Source organism: Phaethon aethereus (genome assembly GCF_964289735.1).
Source record: "Phaethon aethereus genome assembly, chromosome: 3".
Lineage (NCBI taxonomy): Eukaryota > Metazoa > Chordata > Aves > Phaethontiformes > Phaethontidae > Phaethon > Phaethon aethereus.
Window position 1 is genome coordinate 51993365 of NC_138576.1, and position 21663 is coordinate 52015027.

Sequence of the window (21663 nt, forward strand, 5' to 3'; positions counted from 1 at the left end):
AGTCATTATTTATTTTAAAAGTATTTGGTTAAAATTACTCTTGACAGTAAGCATTGTAGACTCGTCTCAAATGGAAAACAATGTATTTTTATATGCTGTATTGTTCAGTGCCTTTCTTGGAATCGGTTAATGATTATTTATTGACATTGTTGCCTACACTGGGTTAATTAAAATGTACCCTTTCATATAAAGCAAAAAATGGAGGATTTTAGAAGTATTTTCGCTTTTCAATAACTTAGAATATGCAAAAAATCCTTGTTGAAAACATTTAGAGTTGTCTCTACGGAAATTGTGGGAGTTTTGTACAAAGGCATTTGGTAGATATAAAATGTCTTTGATGGTGCACTCAGCTTTTGTCCCACCACCTGGGTAAGAAATGCAGGGATTTGTTGATTGGCGGATCTGCCTCTTCTCCCCCACCAAAAAAGTCATCTCCTTGATGAAATTGATTTGTCAGTTTGTTCCAGTCTAATGGTGTGATAGCCCAGCAGCTTTCAGTATGTTCAATAGTTAAAACCTGCTTTTGAGGTCAGTGTCAGCCACTTTGACCCCTGTGAACTGTCACCTGAGTCAGAATTGCAGGGATTAGGCCTTTGATATTGTCATGGCTTTGCCTATCAATTGACTTTTTCATTACTGAAGATGTTGGGCCTTTTGTTTCCCTTCTTAGTATGTAACCAAGCAAACTCCTAAGTAGAAGCAGCATTTGTTCTTGTTCTCTCTCTCTGCAAGTAATAGAAGTACTCATCTTTTGTGAAGCATACCTAATTAAACATAGAAAAAATTAAAACCAGAAAATATAGCATGATTGCAAGCATTTTTGTGCTGAGCATCAGTATCATTTCTGGGTAATTTTAGTTTAACAAATTTGTAAGACTGTTAACTAAGAAAATCTATTCAGAAAGCAAGGTGTCAAATTAGAAGTTACCAGCACTTTCTGCATTCAGCCTTCTAAAGCCTCTGTGTGTGTTAAATTCTAACACAAGGATTATTTGAATTCTACAGTTCAGAGCACTTAACTGTTTCAATATTTTGTAATGTACCTACTGCTTTAGTGTGTTCTCTAGATACTAACGTGTTCAGTTCGTTTTATCTTCTACGTCTGTCTAAGACACACTTGTTCCTAGACTGTTTAGATGCAGATCAAAACTTTATCTAAGGATAAAATAGTTGCTACTGTAGCTTAGTGTCGGGCTCCCTACCTTCTCACTTCCTTTTGAGTTCTTGCTTGGTTTGTTTACTCCTTGATTAAAATGAGTAAATCAAAGCATATCATAGATATGGAATAGTTGATTCCTGCTCTATCAGGGTAAATTAGTCTAATTACACGTGGCAGTTTTATTTGCTTGTGATGTAATGTGAAATGAGGTCCTGCCTCCCCCCAAAAAGCCCGAGCCAATTAATAAAGCTTTTAAGCTCTTTGTCACAGGCCACCGTGGAAGTCTGCGGAGAAGAACTTTAATCCAATAAACATTTCATTTAGATCATGAAAAGAAAGCATGAGGAGAAGCTCCGACAAGAGAGGGTGTTAGCAACAATTCTAGCCATGAAGAGGTGTGAGGAATTTGCCAAATTAACCAAGAGACCTTAATATTTAACACATAAATGTGTCAAAACTAATAATAGAGTAATTTAATTTGAGTTGAACCTTATATTGTTAAAATTCTGAGAAGCCACAACTGTTTTCTTCAAAGACTTTACTGTTGAGCTGGATGGACAGGGCAAGGGGAGGTTGTGAGAAACCCAGATAGCAAATAACACTGGCCGTAGCTGGTGGAAAAAAAAAAAAAAGGAATAGATAATTAGGTGTAATTAGCGTGTATGAATTGTTGTCTCCCTGCCCTTGGCTTGAATAAATTTCAGAGGAAAAAAAAACCCTAGTGGTGAAAATGCTTTGATGTAAGAAGAGTCATTGTGGTTTGGCAGCATAAAGGCAGTGTTTTATACTTCTTACATAATGGTTGTGATACAGAAAGAGTGAATGGACCCTGCACCCCCCAGCCTGCTTTACAGCAAGGACTTTTGGATTCCCTTGAAACAAAATGCATCAGAAGTTTTCAGTTGTTGGTAATGAGGTAGTGGACCTCATCAGAGCCAAGCGTAAGCCATCTTTAGCCTTTGTTTAGATCTTAATCGCATTTTTTTTTGTTCTGGGAAATCCAGTTTTGTAAATCAATACTACTATTTTTTTTTTTTTTTCCCTTTTTTTTTCCTGCCTGCCAACAGTTCTGGCAGGAGCAAAGGCTAATGCTGGGAAAAGAAATACAAATCAAATGTTAACAAGAAAAACAACAGCAAAAAAGAAATTTAGGCAAATAACTTCATCCAGGGTATAATTCCAATGAAGTACATGTATTAGGGGTGAATTTGACCCTTAGTTTATGAAACATCATGTTATAAATTCGGAGGGAACTCTTGGCATTTGCTTTTCATGGAACACCACAGCTTGTTTATTAGGAGATTGAAAGTTACAGTTGTTATCGGTTCTTTTAGCAAAACTGAATGTTATACAGTGGTTTGTGGATTGTTTTTTATTTTTATTTATTTATACTCATTCTGCAAGAAAGACTTTTTCCAAAGTGATGTGAAATGGTGAGAGCTGTTCAGTGTAATTCTTATTGCATAGAAGTTTACGCTGCCATTCTTCTACTCGCTGACTGGAAAAAGGAGAGGCTACTTGTTTCCTACCCAGCACAGCCACATCTGTACCTCTTGAATTCTTTCACTTTTGTCTGAATATCTGAAATACTATTCACAGAACAGTACATTTAAAGAGTCTCTATCTTTATTCATGCACCATTATTTTACAAGTTAATTGTCTATTTTTCCTCTTCTTAGGGGGTAGCTGATTTGTAGCTAGACATGAAAATAAGTGATTGAAAAGTTATACAATAGATCGTATGTTCCTTGTGGTAGCAAGAATAGTGGGGTTTCTTAGCTGTTAAAGTTTTGAAGGCTGTAATGTAAACTTGTGCAAACTTCCATTGAATTAATTTTACCTCTAAATTTATCTCTGCTAGACTCTTCATTTTAAAGTGTTCTTGCCACAAGTGTAAGACAAAGATTCATTTAAAAAAATATATTTGGCAATATTTGACTTCCCAGATTTCTATGCTCTAAGTCCATTTAAAAATAATTCACAAATAAAATGTTTGTCATCCAAAATTAACCTGAGCATGATTAGTGATTAGTTCCATTGATGATGTATACTTGGATGGCATTTTGAAAGTTTTCCTCAAAATTTTTGTGGTGTTTTTTTGAACATTTAAAACTGGAACAAGTATGAAGTGTCTAAGGCTATTGTAGCAATTTCCTATATTTTGTTACTGCAAGCAATGAAGAATATGGGGAAAAAGACCATTAAAAAAATACTAGTTAACCCCTTAAAGCATAGCACTATTTTATAGAACAAACAGCCTTTTGTACTTGATGTTGATTTGATCTGTGAAAGGCAACACCTGAATATCATGCAAGACTAAGTAATTATGCCTGATTGTAAGGGTTTTTTTCAGGTATAGGTCACAGGAAATTCAGATAGGGTAGAGTATATAGAAAGCTAAGAAATATGCAGATTTTCTGTTGTAAGATTGCGTAAAAATTATTTACAGTTAATACTTGCATAAAGGTTAGAAAGGTTGATGAAGTGATATTTAGTTTTGCTTTACTATTCACTGCGTGTCAGAATGTAATTATGACTGATTCATGAAACTGTCTTAGCAATGAACCATCTTTATTAAAATGCTGATCAAGACAAGAGCTGACAGTAATAAAGAATAGAACATTTTAGTCTTGTTGCTTTTGAATGATTGCTAATTACCCCAGAGGTCATGTATAGCGCTTCTGAGGATTCATTGACATTTTCTTTAAAGTCTACTGTTTCAACAACATCTGAACAGGGAGACAAAAACTGTATGCACACCCAACAATGCTTAGAGCAAGTTTTTATCCACCACCAAATACCTGATGATTCCCTTTCTTCTTCTCCCTCCCCCTGAGTACATCTTGTTCCCAGGAATCTGTGTAGCAGAAAGGTAGGAGTGTTACAAACTTGGTTTACTTTATTTATTTATCTATTTATCTATTTATTTATTTATTTCCAAGGCCAATTTTTAGCATGGGTAGAAGGAGCAGCCTTTTGCAGGTCCTGCACCTGTACTATGCCTGCTCATGACTTAACAGTCTGGGTTATCACCTTTTAGAGCTGCGTCAGAGAGGAAATACCGTGCTTAACTTAATACGCTTTTCTCAGCAGGCTGTGGCTATACCTGCCCAGCTTGTCAGTCCCAGTTGGACCCGTTTCACATTCTGAAGCGTGCTGGTGTTTGTCACTTGCTGATGATTTTGAGAGTACGCCAAAGTTAATACCTGTGGGTATGCTTTGTAGGTCAGAAATATTTTTTTCATGACACACTGCATTTTTGTGTGAGAGGATTCTTCTACCACAGTTATGAATCATTTGGGAAAATGCCAATTGTAATGGTATCCTTTGGATGGAGCAACCTTTTCTTGAAATGGCTTAAGAAAGAATCCCACGAAAAAAGAACGAAAATTGTAGTTGATAATCTAACACTACATGGAATCAAATAATGAAAAATAAAAATGGTTAAGTCCAGTGAGCTCTGTTTATCTGAGGAATGCTTCCTCTGTTGCTGGCAGAGGGTTCTCTGTGTGTGATGCGAGAGAATTTTTCTCTCTTAGGCTGGATGTAAATGTATGAGAAGAATTCTTGCCAATGAACAGTCTCACTATTTTTTGATTTGCTGGAAGGAAGGAATATTGGTGATTCGGTGTATTGTTAATGGCAACCAAATCTGCAGGACAGGTGTGGAGTGCTTTTTAGTGGAGTTGGGTTTTTTTTGATACAAGCTAATACAAAGAGTTAGATGCTGAGGGTGCATTTGAAAAGGGAAGGTGATACCTATGTGGAAATTATGATATTTTTTGCTCAGAAAGAGTGGTTAGAAGTTGCACTTCTCAGGTAGGCATGGCTTGGTTATTAATAGTAGGTGTTCTAATGTGCTTGTTAAGAACTACGTCAGAGGCCAAGAGTATTAATTGGCTTTGCCTGCCTGGGGATAGGACTATATTCTTGTTTGCTCATACGGACAGTGTATTTGATACTGCACATGCAGTGCTACCACTGCATTTGCAGGTGTCTGGTTTGACCTGAGTGTGAAAGGCTGAGGAAACTCAGCAGGTGTAGGAATTAAGGTAATGATCATCCCAAAGTGAAGCACTCTTACATCTCTGTTCCCCTACACCTTTTCTGCGGGTCCTCAGATAGGGTTTGTCTGATCCTGTGGGGCCAACAGGATAATTTGTATGATTTTGTACATTGTTGTTTGGGTGGTGGTTTTTTTAATGCTATTAAAATTCAGAGCAGAAAATGACAATTGGGTTGCCTGGTGGTGGTCCTGAACTGATCACGGTATTTGAGCTCACAGGAACACATGGTATTTAGTACAGTGTTCAATGGGGACCACAAAGCCATTTATTAGCATTTCAGGGTTTTTTGTGACACATGGGAAAAACATGTCTTGAGAACTTGCAGGTTATAACTTCTACTGCCTTTTGAAATTTTCTGAAACCTTTCTTCTTCTACTTAACAATCTATCACATCACGTACTTTAATTTCTTGAGCAGTTAAACATTTTAATAGCTACCATTCTTGATTGCAGCATCAAAGGAATATTAGAGGTGCTTACAGGAAGAAAAATGTATTTCTGTTAGTCTATATTTAATAACTTTCTACAGTAGGTATACTGAAAGTCTAATTGTATCTATTCTATCTGAAGATTGTTGTTTTAGGTCTTCTGCCTTAAATTGAGCCTTGAGGCTTTGTCTTTTTTCCTTCTGGGAAAAAAGTTTTTCTGCCACTTCAGTGGAAACGAGTGCATGATCATGCTGTATTTTTAACTTACTAATTGCGTTTTCAATTCTGTAATTGTATTTGTTCTTTGTATACATAAATACATAAATGACTTCAAAATAAATTGTATGACTAATTAATTTTATGCATTTGAATTGAATAGGGTAAGTCAGACTTTAAATATCTCAATAGAATATCAAATCTGTTGGAAACAGTAGATAGTTCCACAAGAATAGACTAGGCTGACTGTGTAGCTTCAATTTTAAGTATTTATTTAAGAAAAGTAGAAGTTTAGCCCAAGTAAATGAAATTTGAAAGTTTAAAACTCCATCTAGAAAATTGAAACCAATAGTTGCAGTCGTGGCTTTGACAATTAAGTAGTAACAATCTGAGCACTCCGGTTAGTTCTTTGGCTGTTGATTAGGATTCCGTGGTGGTGATTAGTGAGTGTGAGGATGCAATCACATCTGTAGGGTTTAATCAGTCCAGTGCTGGAGAAGTTAGTCCAAAGATGGAGAGAGAAACTAGAACATTTATATGTAAACTTAGTAGGGCTTTTTCCCATGCTGCAAAAAGATGAAAGGTAAAAAGTAGAGAAACCTATCCCCCCTCCCCACCCCACTCCCCCCCCACCTCCGGAAAAAAAAAAAAAAATTTGCAGGGTTTGTAAATGATAGTATCGATTTTCTAGTTCCATGATGCAGGAGTATAATGCTGTTGACACCTGTGAAAGGCAGAGAAGCTGCATGGTGGTACTCACATATACACCCTCTCTGAGGTTCGGTATTTAATTCTTACAGCTGTGAGCAGTATTTGTTTTTCTATACTGTGCAGTCATGTATCTGTTTTTCATTTTTATAAATCTAGTATTTTAGAGTGTTTAGCTTGGACTTATACAATATTTTGGTGTGCTTTATTTTCTTCTACTATATGTTCTGATTATGTGCTGTCTTTTTGACACTTAAAACATTTCTCTTGAAAAAATTCTTTACAAATGTGATCATTTTGCCCTCTGCACTCCTGTGAAGCAGATAAGTGAATGTTTTTGTGTGTAGAAACAAAGAACCACAGTAAGTACCCTTGTCTACAAAGGAAACCCCAAAAGGAAAAACTTTTGGATCTCTGCACAGCGCATAGCTTCTTTGTGGCTTTTCTGACTCTGAGTAAAGGTGACCATGTGCTGAATCACCCTTTCGAACCACCTCCACCGGTACATTCTTAACTTGGAGAAGAAATGCTGCTGTTATTGCCTGGCAGTGCAAGCATTGCTCCCATTACCGCCCTTCAGTTCACTGGTATTGCTATCACGCCCTGTCTCTCCTCTACTGCATAGAGCTCCATTAGTGTAAATAGCATTGCCCATACCAGTGCATGTTTGTTTGCATTAATTTCTTCCATCCTATCATTTAATGATCAGCTTCTTTAGTCACACTTCTCTTTGGAGTTTTTTTTTTTTGTTACGTTATTTTCCAGTAGCACCTATAGATCTTACTCTACTGTCACGTATTCACGTAAGGGGAATACAAAGCTTATAATCTAACAACAGCTATCACATTTTAAAGGAATGTTTTCTGGGAGCATGTTGCCATGCAACTTATAATGTTTTAATGGTAGGGGCTGTCCATTTTACATATTTATACAGTGCCTAACAGAATTAGTGTAAGTGAGCTTTGAAGTGTCTCAGTAAAAATAATTAATGACAAACAGTGGTAGATACTTACTCATAAGAACCTGTAGAAGGGTTAGGAAATTCTTGTGGCTGTTTTATTATTATTTAGAATATGGTCTCTAAATGCCTGGAGTACCTTCCTGAACTGAGCATCAGTCTGGAGAGGCCAAAAAAAGAGGAGGAGGGGGCACGGGGAGAAACTGGCTTTGAGGTCTAAGTCAGTGGTTCTGAGACAGTAATGGATGAAAAATATGCTAGAGTTTCAAAGTAGTGTATAAACCAGAATTTGACTGAGGATGCTGGTTTGAAAAATAGGAAGCAGAACTGTATTTGAAAGATAGGACAGAATTAAGCTAAAAAATACCCCAAAGCAAAACCAGAAATTAATTAGGAACATCCAAGGAGCGGGGTAGTAAAATGCCAAATGTTTTCCAAAAGACTACGTATCTCTCTGTTCCCATTTACTGGCCCCTACTTTTACGCTTATATTGTGTATTACAGAAAACTGCTGTATATCAGAATTCTGGTTTTCCATTTTCTTTGTTTGGTTCAGTTGACTTTTGCCTCCCAAGGAAGCAAAAAATCAGTAGGACTATAATAACTGTATTTTATATATCTCTGAACAGAAAGGATGCTGTTATTGCCTTTCTGTCTAAGAAGTCCTATAGCCCAGAGTATCTAACATATTTGTGAAATAAACTATGTAATGTTAGATCACATTAGAATCAATAGTAGTACGTTATTGTAGACATACAAGACAAGGTTTATAGGGAAAAGAAATAGCTTTCATTTAGGCAACTGTTTGTAGCTTAAGAAGGGCCCAAACCCACAAATAAGCTTTTGAGCACACAAGCTCTTTTTTAAATAGTGTCACTAATGATAGCGATTTTTCCTGAATAGTGGTAATACTAATTACTCTGAAGAAAGAGAAAAGGGAAGGAAGACAGAAGAAATGCATCTACTTTGTAACTATACTGGTGGTATTTACATCTACAGTTCTTACCTTCAAAACTCATTCGCTGTAAGGTTAAATCATGGAGTCAAGACTGTCAGTGCATTTAAGGAGTGATAAATTTGTAAGCAGAACACAAGTGGGCTAAAATACTGTAGTACCAAGTGCTGATTTATATGTCAGCAAGCCGCGGTGACCTGCATAATATAGCCCAGTATCAGTCTGTATTTGAGTGCACAGAATGTCTGCTCTTCTCAGCAGTCGTTAGCAGCTGAGCCACAAGCACTGCTGTAAATACCAACACAATAAATTTACACCAGCTACAGTGTTCAGGTGCATCTTTTTTTCTTTCAGCCCTACCATAACTGTGCCACACTCTTAAGTACATGTAGTTCTGTGTTCACTGTCCACTCTATGCAACACAACACCCTGAGATCTCTCTTTTGTAGAGTTTGTAAACCCACCTTGAAGGCTGAAGAGATGAGACTGAATTCATGCAAAATTTGCTATCTGTTGTATTCAGGAAAAAAACACCCCAAAATAATAAACAGTGTTAGCAAATATCTGAGTAGCTGAAGTTAATCTAAATAATCTCATAGTTCACATAGCTGTAGTCATATGTTTTGGTTTTTTTTCCCCCTACTAACATGAAGAAAATAATACTTGAGCTAATCTACTACTTGGGGAAAAATAAAACATTAGGCAGAAAGATGCTGTACATCAGTGCCTGGCAAAGCGGAGCTAAGTACACCAGCTTTGCTGTGAAATTTCAGGAATCTTCCTTCTAGCCTTGACTGCCAGACTGATGCTGAAGAAAAGCTTAAACATCTTCCCTCCCTTGTGCATATTATTACATGCCTCTGCAACTTTTTTCTTCTGCTGTTGTTCTCTTTCTTTGTAAGCTTTCATGAAAAGAAAGGGAATAGATTATAATAATATTGTAGCACCAGTGCTATTGTGTTTGCAGTACCCTTAGCCCAAGATAATGATTTGATTAGCATGGCTTTTTCACTTACTGGAATTAAAGATACATGGATTTTCCTGGGATTCTGTGCTTTCGGGATGATTTTTGTTAATCTTTTTTCTTCAGCTGTATATCTTTGCAGAGAGGAGTTGGAGGTTTAAAATAGGTATAGAGCCTTCGGTAATAATCAAGGGCAAAAAATTAGTGTAATGAGTCATCACAGTCACTCCTGCAGATATTTGTAATCTGTAAATCCTATGCAACACATTTGTTCAAAAGGGCTGTTGTTCCTGAAAGCACTGATGATAGTTCCTCTAAAATTTAAGGGGTTTTTTCGTTCCTGCAATGTAGTTGCTATAAATGAGATTTGACATTTCCAATTTTGATATTTGAATGGCCTCAAGGAGGCTTTGAAAAAATTGACACCAGAATATGAAACACTTAATGAACGTGTTAAAGATAAACTTAATAGTTCATAGTGCAGTGAAGAAGCAGAGTATTTTAGTGGATTCTAGCAATCCAAAGAATTTTAACAGTGTTGAATTACCTACAAACCCCCCAAGTTTTATTGCTTTAATTAAATTATTGATAGAGGTATATTTTCTAGAATATTAAAACTTTTCCTCCCTTTCTTTTATAGCTTCTTTTGCTTCTAGCTATATAACACCAAGAAGTTGTGTATGTTGGCAGTAGTAATAACAGATAAGCAGAGCTATTCCCTTTGCCAGAGGGTGTAAAATCTTGGTCCCACTGAGGTTAGTGAGAATTTTGCTCTCAGCCTCAAGCTCTGAAGCAAAAAAAGCACCCGTTAGTACAGCTGGTTTTGGGTTTTCTAACAGAAGCAGTTATTGTGACTACTCAGGGACATATATATCACACTTGGAATCTTACAGGTTGTTGAAGGGGAGGGGGGGGAAGAATGTTTTTCTCAGTCAATTCAGACATTACAAAAATGCAACAAAATCTTTTTGATATAGAGCTTTGCTTATTCCCATTTGTGCTTTGGTCCATTTTGCAGCAAGACTTGGCTTGGTTCATATATTTGATGTTTGACTCACAAAAGTTTTAATTTTCATGGAAGGAAAAGGTAAAATTATTTTTAGCTTATAAAGTAGAAGTCATTTCACTTGTCTCTGTTGCCAGAATTTGATTGTGGTCTGTTAAACTTTTATTTCTCCTAATTTTCTATTTCTAAATATATATTCTTTAATGTGGAAATAATTACTTTTACACCCACCCAACAAAGCACTACCCAGAGAGAACGAGTAATGTCCACCCTCATTTCATTCCCTGTGCTTCCAATCTGTATTAATTTTCTAGTTGATAGACTTTTGAAAATGGTTACTTTTTTGTTTTGAATATGTGAATGATTTCCAGCTTATTTCTCTGCTTCGATAATCATAAAGGAGACTTCAATTTTGTGATCTTGGATTTCGGTTTTGCAGATGATACTTGTGCTGACAGTTGATCACAGCAGTGTGTCTTCTCTCTAACTCAGACAATAATAAATAGAGCTTTGGCTTGAGGAAAGCTATTCTTTTTTTTTTTTTTCTTCTTTCTTTCTGTAGAAATACTGCAGCACAGTCCAGCTTGATTCTGGAATAGACTACAGGAAACGGGTGCTTCCTGCTGCTGGAAAACTTTACTACCTGTAAGTTTATCTATGATACGGTATTTGCCCTCTTTTTCCTTCTTGTTAGCCAATAGTTTCCTAGTCAATGGGAATTGAGAAATGTATAGTAGAATTAGCAGGGTGTGACTTTTCCTTTCTTTGCCTTCTGGTCCATTTTGTTCAGCAAACCGCCTTCCATTATGCCGTGATATTAACTTCATTAAACTACATTTTCAGTATCCACACTAGCATCATTTATAATGTGTGACTGAATAAAAACTAATTAGATTTTTTGGGGAGGTGTGGTGTTTGGAGAACTGAAGTGACAGATGGTTAGAAAGTAATGAATATCCTCTTGTAAGAGATTGCACAATTCTCTTATAATAGAAGAACATCCTTATTGTATTTAAGTAATTAAGTATTTATAGAAATCCAATGACAAGGATTCATTTAATGTTGGGTGTTTCCAGCGCTGTGGATTAAAAAAAACCCAACACCCTCCTATTTTGACAGATTGTTTCTGTTTATCATGACAAAATTTCTTTAGCACTTTATTCTATATTTGCAAATAAATATATTTAAAAATACGTTCACGGTTGTGCTTATGGTTGCAGCATATATCTGCCTAATAGAAACAGCCTCTTTTTTTTTAAATACTTTGAAACCTTTGCATTGCAGACATTTTTCTCATATAGTATTATTTAATCAATGACAGTCTGAGCAAGGCAAACAACGATAGCTTAGAACTAGATTTGCAACCATTGTCTCTTTCAACGCAACATACAATATTGATTTAAAAATCATGTTTCCGTGAAGAAAGGTGCAGTATTTTCATTGATGTAACCTATATTTGAAACAAAGTATGTCCTTGTGACTTTATAATAAACTTAGAAACTGTAGTTGCTTGTCTGGAAGCAGGAGTACAGCTTAATAGAATTATAACAGGTAACTGCTTCTGGAAGGAAATGACAGAATTTTATATATGGAAAACAGGTCAAGTGCAGGTTCTGTGTCTTTAAACAAAGTGTGACTGCATGAACTCAAGAAAAGTAACTCTTGTTCTATATTCTTGCCTGACTCCAGTTTCTTTAAGTTTTGTGGTGTCTGCTCAGAAGTACTGTTTGAAGCCACCACTGTTATCTCAGCATTGCTCATCGTGGCTCTTGTTCCGATGTCTACGTAGCTGTCCCTGCTTACGGCTCTGCTTATTGTGCCCATTGCACTCTGATAATTGTGGAGAGCACCTACCATATTCTTTTCTCACTGTCCATACTCTGAAGAAAGGAAGAGCACATATGTGGTTTCTAGCAGGTAATAGGCTAAACATGGTGCCTCTGGCATCAACTCTCAAAGGAGTAGAAATAGGAACGAGTCCCAGGAGTAGTACCCAGCCCAAGTATTTCATGGTGTTCTGCTGTAAAACTTGTGATCAGGCGAATGGCAGAGATTGGTGATTTAAGTCTGTCTCATGTTCTCTTATTGGAAGTATGTTGTTTACCTCTAGAACTTGTGTAAATCGTTAGGAAGTATTGGGGGTGGGGAGGATTCAAAAATCCAGTAGCTGCCAATGGAAATAAGATACTTATTTCATCATCCTTTCTTTTTCTGAGGGAATCTCATTCATTCTTCTATTCAGACTTGTTCATTGGAGCTTTCAACCCTGCAGAACTAGCTTAGTATGTGGGGATTTGTTTGTTTGTTTGTTTTAAAATGAGGAAATAAGCAGTATTTTGCTACAGATTTTTGTAATTCAGTTAGTGGTCTTGCCCCCAAAAGAAAATATTCTTGTCCAACATGTTTACATTCCCCTGTTAATGATTATAATATCATCACCACCACTTTTTTTTTAAAATCCTCCTGATGCTTCATAATTTGTGTAGTCTTTTCTTCGTTTAAAATAGGCAACTGAGGGCTGCTTAAAGCTGTTTCATACTCATCTGAAAGCAATCAGTGCAACACAATTACAAGATTCCTGATCAAAGCAACTTTCTTGATCTCCGTTTCAGGTGTCTGTTTTCAACACAATCTTTCTTGGCAATTGGGTGCAAATATCCACCTAGGCGTCATATTTGGCTATTTCTTCTTGTAGCCTTTACATCAAACTTTTTGATAGTTATATGCATACAAGTGTGCATACTCTCTGACATATATATGCACTCCTTCCCTCCTTTTATGGCTTTTTTTCTGGCTTTGTCTGTTCCTTTTCATTTATCATTTTGTCAGAGGAAAGCAGCACACAAATATCCATGTTGAGAGAAACTTCTATTTTTGAAATTACAATTTTATGTGATCTCCTATTCAGAATTTTTTTAAAGTGTTTGAAATGGCACTTGCAGAAGTTTGTGGGGTTTTTTTTCCAAATTCCTTGTATCTACAAGGCTTTCTATTGTTAAGCTTCAGCCAAAAAATAGTTATTTCAGTTCTGCTGTTAACATTTTTAAGGTTCTTAAGGCCTAATGAACAGGAAAGTAATTGTGTAACATGCTGATCATCACTTGTCATTTAGAGGAGGTCTAGAACTGTGTGAAGCAATGCAACTTGGTTGCATCCACGATCTATAAAAGTAGATTTTCACATCAAATGAGATTATACAAACTTCAGTGAAGCATTATATATCCTAGTTTATTGTCTACTGTAATATTAATTTACCATACTAAGCTTTCAAACTCAGCTAGAAATATTATCTATCTACCTATCTTGAAGAATGAAGCACGAAAAGGTTGGCCCTCTAACCCATTCAATGACAAAAATATTCTCTGATCAGACTGATTCATAATCCTTGTGGCAATCAGAAGATGAATATAAACTTTACTTCAGCTTTTAGCACACTTATTTTGCATTTTCACTCTCTGTGGTTGATCTTTTCTCAAATAGTATTGGGGACAAAGAGGGGGAAACTGATCAAATTACTAATGCAGAGAACATGCTGGTATTTTGAATTTCATAGTTTAATTTTGTAAATTGTTTGATCAATACAATCAGTTGACTTGATTCCCCCCACCTCCCAACCCCCAGAAAACTGCTCCAATATTTAATTTCAGAAAGTCCCCTCTCAGAAATTTCAAAGGATACTTCTTTAGGTGCTTGACTGCCTTCCCTTGTCTATTTGCTCTTATTTTGCATGCAAGATAGAGCCAGAAGCCTTTTTTCCCATTGTGTACACATAGTGTTAATGGATCTTCTCTGCCTGTATTGCCTCATTACTGGAAACGGCTCAAAACACAGAAGTCTTTCAGTGTATGCAAATAAGGCAGAATCATCTACCTGAGAGTTAATATTCTCTACTTTTAAGTGTATTCTAAATCTAATGTTTGTATTTAGAGCATAACATCCTGTTCTCTTTTTTATGGGCAAAAAGCTAAGCAGGCTCAGGCAGCTGTTTGATGTTGGCTTCAAGTGTTATTAATTTCATATTCTATTATTCTTTTCACTGTAGCACAAGTGAAGCTGATGTGGAGGCTGTCATGGATAAGTTGTTTGATGAGCTGGCTCAGAAACAAAATGATTGTACGTAAGTTAATTTCTCTTGAAAGAGAATACATTTAGAACACAATGCCCAATCTCCACTGACCAATTAATAAGTTCCATTGCTGTATATGGGTTGATGCCACACTCAAGTGGCAGTCATTGTATCAGCATTTTGTCTAATTTATGTGTTGAATCATGTGCTATTATTCATCAAGCTATGCATTTCCTATCTGTAAGAGATGAATTTTATAGTAATTACCCAGAGAAGATTGAGTCTTTGTTCATGTTCCCATAGTAACTAGACCAAGGATTCTAAAAGTGCAAGGCAGAGAGCTGAGGCTGAATAAAGCGTGTGGAACCATTGCAGACTTCACGTTTGAAGAGCTGTGCGACAGAGTGAGTACCCAGTCAAATCTACATCAGTTAACGCTCAGACTTTTCACAGTTAAAAACAAAGAAAAAAAAAAATCTGAAACATAAAAACTCATTATTTTCCCAAGTTGTAGTAAATTAAAAGTGTTTTTTTTAAGTTGGCAGAAAGATTCTAAATTTAACGGGAAAGAAAAAAAAACCTCTGCAAAAGAACAATAATAATTTTCTCTTTAATGATACAGTAATTTCACTTTTAAACATATCACAGATTGCCTTCAAAAATCCTAATGCAGTACATGCCTGGGCTAACATCATTGCTGGAATATTAGTAGTCATAACATGTCAATATGTAAATAGCATTCAAATACTGTTTTCAAAATCTGGAGTTTAAGTCGATACTCAAGCAAAGGAGTAGTAATCCTGGCAGCACTAGAGTAAAACTGTTGTTGCATGCCTTAGTTGTGACTAGCTGTACGAGGGCTGTTTAGTCCAAGACCTTCTCAAAATTTGCCAAATTTTGCTAGTACTGCCAAATTCTCTGCTAAACATGTGGGGTGTGATTCCTGAAAAGCTCTCTTTGTATATGACCTCCAGTGGGTTTGAAGACAGTCCCCCAGAAGTTGCTTTGTGCTTCAGTGACCTCTCTACTGACAGCTGAATTTATTGTTAAATGATCACAACTCTAAACTGGGCTGATAGCACCTTTGATTCAGGGTGCTGACCAATCTTTCGGTTATAACGCTGTTTTCACTTCCTTGTGGCTACCAAGTTGATAACCATTTGGACAGAAATTTCACTGGTTATGCTTTAGACTGTAGGTTTTAGGCTTTGTTGGTTTTTGGGTTCAGACAAAACCAGTTAGCCGTTTGTGAGAATGGAGGTATGTCATGGACAGAACAGCTTGCTTTTCACTGAGAGTTTTGAGACTTTTGCTTCATTGCGCCTTTTAGTGTATCAGGAAACTATGCTGTCAGCAAACACTTGTAAAATTCTGTAGTCCAGTAAATGCCTTGTGTACTTAAGTGGAACGATAAATTGCTTTTAAGGAGAAGTGCTCCGGTAGCTCACGTGGCAGTGGCCACTACTTGGGTCTGAAGGTTCTGATCCTGTTGAAGACTTATGTGAGGTTCAGACCATCTTGGTGTAATGGAGCTGAGGTGCTTGGTTTGCACACAGAGCAAGTAAAGAGAATCCTTATGAATGTTAAACATCATTTAGCAGTATTGTTCTTACATTGAGACTTGGGTCTCAATTCAGATACCTTCTGCAGATGTGTTATGATGGTCTCTTAAAGAAAAATCACATCTTAAAAGTAAAACAACATGGCAGACAATAAATGTTTTTCTTTAACAACCTTGTCAGTCATTGCTTATTTTCTTTGCATATGCCCCATTTGTTTCCACCTTTAATTGTTATATACAATTATTTATTTTGCCATGATATTTCTCTTTGGGTCACTGACGTACCTTCATAAATATTATGTATATTGCTATGGTGGTGTCACTGTGCTCACTTCATAGGTAGAGAAGTATAGTCATGAACTTCAGAATTCTCCATTAAATTTGGATTAATGGCTTGAGTTGCCTCTAATATAATTTTTTTTAGTGAATGTAAACTTTCGTAGCGCTTCACAGCAATACCAAAATATTCCCATTGGTATTTAAGACCTTTCCTGCCCTGTTGGCCTGCTCTGTTGCCATTCAAATCTGCTAAAAAGCAAAAGAAAAATTCAGTTGTCAAACCATGAAACCTTTTTCTTCATGAAATCTTTTAACTTTCAATGAAAAATTTATACATGCAGTATCTCTTTTTTTAACAGTCAGAATGAGAATTCATTCCCACTGATGCCACAGAACAAATAGGTAGGATCCAGAAGAGTGCACTGGTGGCTTGTAGCCAAAAAACCCAACCCCAAGGTCAGGAGACATTCAACATGACAGGAAGTATAAAGTCATTTACATATGTTCAAGTAAGCTGGCTAATAGTGGGAACTATTTGTGGAGGGATGAAGCAGAAATTTGCAGGAGACATAGCTACAAGGTATTTGGTACTGTTTGTGGTGCCAAATGGTGGAGAAGTTGACAGGCATCATGAGTGCAACTATTAAGAAAAAGGAAACTAGGAGTCTGAGAAAGATGTAATGAAAAGGAAGATCCACCAAAAAAAAATACTGGAGGGGAATTTGTTGGATTTGACTAGAGTGAATCTGCAGGTTTCTTTGTGCAGGACATGGGGACGAAGTCCCATAGGAAGGCAGATTGTGTGAAGGGACATGGGGAATCTTCCTAGCTTGGGGCTGTAGCAACCAAGAACGGGCTTAACTGATAGCCCAAGCAAAGTGTCCTTGGTAGATAAATGCAATTTAAAGTTGGTGTCATAGGAGCCAATTAATCTCATAACAGAATTGAAAACAAGATTTGCAGTTGGTTTTACATCAGTGGTAAGACCTGGTGAAAAGCATGATAAATGGGAAATTCTCATTAATGGGGAAAAATTAGATATAATTGATATATGGAAACCTCATCTGACAATTCATAAAATAAGAATGTGGAATCAGTGCTCACAATGTTCTTAAGGACAGAGAAGCTAAAAGAGGTGGAGGGCAGTATGCAACATTAAAGACACTGGTACCTGCCTTAAAGTTAATTAATACAGGGATCTTGAATACATAATCAATCAGTCTACTAATTAACAAACCCAAGAGGATAATACTCGTAGGGGTCTGTTGGCAAATGAAGAATGAGGTGCATTGCTTCTTGAGCACTTGGCTATAAAAAGCATATAAAGAAAAAATACCATTGTATGAGAAGCTTATGCTTGTAGATGAAATGCAGAAAAGGGTGAAATGTAATTAGCCTGAAAATTGCAAATGATGATTTTCTAGCATAAAATGTACTGCATCCGGTATGAGGTCATTTGGTTTGAGCAGCTTTGTGGGACCTTACAGTGATGAGCTAATCTAGAAATTTGTGTTGCATCGGGACAGTCTTCTCCATAATTTTCTAACATTCCATGTAACCAAAAGATACTTCCAAGCAGTAAAATTACATATTTGAGTGCTCAGGAAGAGTAATTTTCAAAAGCAAAAGGGAAGTATGACCAAAACTAACTGGAAAGGGAAGTGTAAACAACAACAAAAAAGAACAAGAAGGACTTTTTGAGGAAGAAGATAGTAAAAGTATGTCCTGTGTCACTGTCGAGACAGAATCAAATAATATAGAACGAATGGCAACTAGTTATGAAGTGTAGGAAAATTAAAGAGAAACTAAAGATCATGGGCAAATATCAACTCTACTCAGCTATAAGACTTGTTTTTAAGTAAAATGTGAGTTTTTATATGGTTTATATTATCTGATTGTTATGGGCTTATTCTTAGTTGGAGGTGGATAAACTTTTAATAATGATGTGGAAAAAGGAGAAGGTTTTGCAAAAAATACTTGTTCTAGGTGAAGCAGGGTAAAGTATTTGTTTCACTAACGGATAATAAAATGACATTCAGTCTGTTAAGAGTTAGCATCTGTTGAAAATAGTCTGCAAATACATTTTGAATTATTGGATTCCTGGGCTGCACCAAAAGCAGCGTGGCCAGCAGGTTGAGGGAGGTGATTCTGCCCCTCAACTCTGCTCTGGTGAGACCCCACCTGGAGTCCTGCGTCCAGCTCTGGAGCCCTCAGCACAGGAAAGACATGGGCCTGTTGGAGTGGGTCCAGAGGAGGGCCACAAAAATGCTCAGAGGGATGGAGCACCTCTCCTGTGAGGACAGGCTGAGACAGCTGGGGTTGTTCAGCCTGGAGAAGAGAAGGCTCTGGGGAGACCTTCTTGCAGCCTTCCAGTACTGAAAGGGGGCTTCTAAGAAAGATGGGGACAGACTTTTTAGCAGGGCCTGTTGCAGTAGGATGAGATGTAATGGTTTTAAACTGAAAGATAGTAGATTTTAGCTAGGTACAAAGAAGTTTTTCACAGTGAGGGTGGTGAAACCCTGGCACAGGTTGCCCAGAGAGGTGGTAGCTGCCTCATCCCTGGAAGCATTCCAGGTCAGGTTGGACGGGGCTCTGAGCAACCTGATCTAGTTGCAGGTGTCCCTGCTCACTGCAGGGGGGTTGGACTAGATGACCCTTAAAGGTCCCTTCCAACCCAAACTATTCTATGATTATATGAAAACTAGGCTGAGATCTCTGACTAGCTTTTTATTTTTGATAAATGTTGGAGTGCAAGAGAAATTCCACGGCACGAAAAGAATGCTACTATGTGCCAATATTAAGGAATAAGCAAAGTCCAGCCAAGCTGAGGACTGGTATGACCGCAGGCTGTCAGTCAGATTTTAGTCCAGGAAGATAAATGGAGGAGCTGGTTCGGGATTCACACAGTGGATAACTGAAGAATCGAAATTAAATTAATGCCAGTCTCCCTGATTTTGTGGAAATGGTTGACTTTTGTAGATGTTGTTCTTACTAAGAAATTTGCATTATGCAGTGTCAAGAAAGTATTTGTTAAATGGATTGATAAGTTAGTTAATTAACCTATAAAAAATTATTACTGGAGGATTGTCGTTGAGTGTAGCATTTCTAATGAGCACATTTTTATACTAGTCCCATTACAATAGCTATTTTTCCCCAGCAGTTTTGAATATAAGATAAATGCTGATACAAGTTTGTTGTAAAAAAAGAGTGCTATGTGTATGGGGGGAGGAGCAAAGAGAATGAGGATGCTGTGTGCAATTTTATTTCTCATCCGAAGTGAGATTTTGTGGGAAGGGAGATGGTTTATTTTGTTTTGGCTTTTTTAAACCTAAGCAAACACAATCTGCTGTGTTCCACAGGAGGAGGAGACTGTGTCCTAGGCGTAGTGACTTTGAAATAGATTTAAGCGTTGTAATGGACAAGCAGCTCAAAAGTAGCTTCTGGTCCAGTGTTAGAGCATTTACACCTAGTTTCATCTGGGATGGGTAGAGTGGAAATAAACAGGAAGGTAGAAAGATTATTTTAATTTTGAAAATATCTACGATTGATGTCAGAATATTAGGTGTGGTTTTGACATCAGAATTTTAGAAAAGACGTTGGAAAACCTGAAGAGGCTGTTGAAAAAGCTACAAATCATTTGAGCTGGAGAATTTGTGCCCTCAGATGACAGGCTTACAGTTCAACTTGTTCAGCTTATCAAGAAGAGGACTGGAAGATGATTTTATAATGTACAGCTATTTTCACAGGGAAAAAAAACAGATATTAATGGGCTCCTAAATCTAGCAGAAATAGTCATAATGAAAACCAGAAGACTACAGAGAGATTCAGATTTAAAGAAAAGAAAAAAGAAAAAGCACCCATTCACACATTTGAAACAGTGAAGGAAGTGGCAGGGCCTCATGCTGTGTTTTGGGTCAAAACTGGGTGTCATTTTAGGAAGAGTTGTTTGTGTTTGAGCTAAGTCCTAGTCCTTAGGCTTAGCTGTCTCAAATTAGGAAATTCGTGGCTCTCATGATCCCTTCTGGTCTTAAGTTGTCTGAAACTAGGCGTGTGAGAGAGTCAGGGTCCCTGCTACCTGTTGGCAAACTGTCTCACTGCACCTACATGTGCAGTGGACAAGTTCAGCAGCCGGCAGGGGCATGTGCCCAGTCCATCTCGAGGGGGTAACCTGCACTCAGCCCCCTCATGCTTTTGGAAGTAGACAATACTTAGTCTACTTTCAGTCTCTGCAGTGAGTTCAGACTGTGTTTTTCCAAGGCTTGTAACTTCCTTGGATTTGAGTGGGCTTTCACAGGATGTGTATAAGACATTTTGCTGATACCAAGCAAACTTTCTTCCAAATTTCATATTCCTGGTCCACAGCATGGAAGCACTACAACTTCCCACTGAGCCACTGCTAAAGGAAAGTCTAACTTGAGGAGCAATAGCCTTACTCTCAGAAATACAGTAACTGACAGAAACTTTTACAAATAAATATTCATTTGCACACATAGATGCATGTTCCTATGAAGTCAGTTTGATGGATCCATTCCGAATGGGAAAGTTTCAAGATGAAAACTAGTTTCATAATGACAAGTGGATATCAACTCTGTTTAGCCTTTTGTTTACTTGTTTTCTGTCTAGTAAATACAAGATAGCAAGATTTTTGTGAGTGTGAAAAAGTTTACATTGTCAACATCTTCTGACAGAATAACTCAAAATATCACAATTTCGTTTAGTTAACGCAATTAACTTTGGTTAAACTTATTTTCTCTGTTACATTTGGTTCATAATTCCTAAGCCATTATTTAATTTAAGGTAGAAGGATAAGTGACTATAATTAGGGGAATCCGTTGTTTTGGGAAGTTATTTTTTATTACACTGAATTGTTGTGATATTATCTCGGAAGGTATTTTTTGGAGTTTTCTGAAACTGGCATATACCAGTGCTTATGTGGTTCTCAATAATCATTGTGGCATGAGAGGACAACACTGTACTCAAAATTTGGTGAATTGATTCCTTTGGCTATCCATAACCCTTAATGGTTCAGAAAGAACAATTTAAGTTTTGCAAGAGTGGATGTGTGAAGGGATGGATGCTTTTCTTTTGTTGGAGAAATAACTTATTGCCCAAATGACTCTGCTTTCACATCATTGCGACGATATCTTTTCTGGTCTTGTCTTGGATAACTGTTACAGTGCAGTCCAGCGGGAAAAACATCCAGACCTAAAACTCTATTTACATTTGTTGGTGTAGGATTAAGGAGATTTGTTTGAAATGGCTCAGGCAATTACTTATTTAGACAGTAACTTTTGTAA

At 37.0% G+C, this 21663-nt stretch overlaps 1 protein-coding gene across 1 annotated transcript in view; it reads left to right on the forward strand.

Moving 5' to 3' along the window:
• Positions 1-21663, forward strand: part of AFG1L (AFG1 like ATPase) — a gene marked incomplete at both ends in the record, with an annotated part of 67668 nt that overhangs the window by 34325 nt on the left and 11680 nt on the right. The window contains 3 exons of the mRNA XM_081998519.1: positions 11023-11105; positions 14503-14573; positions 14830-14930. Coding sequence (XP_081854645.1) covers positions 11023-11105; positions 14503-14573; positions 14830-14930 — 255 coding nt within the window. The remainder of the gene's footprint in view (positions 1-11022; positions 11106-14502; positions 14574-14829; positions 14931-21663) is intronic.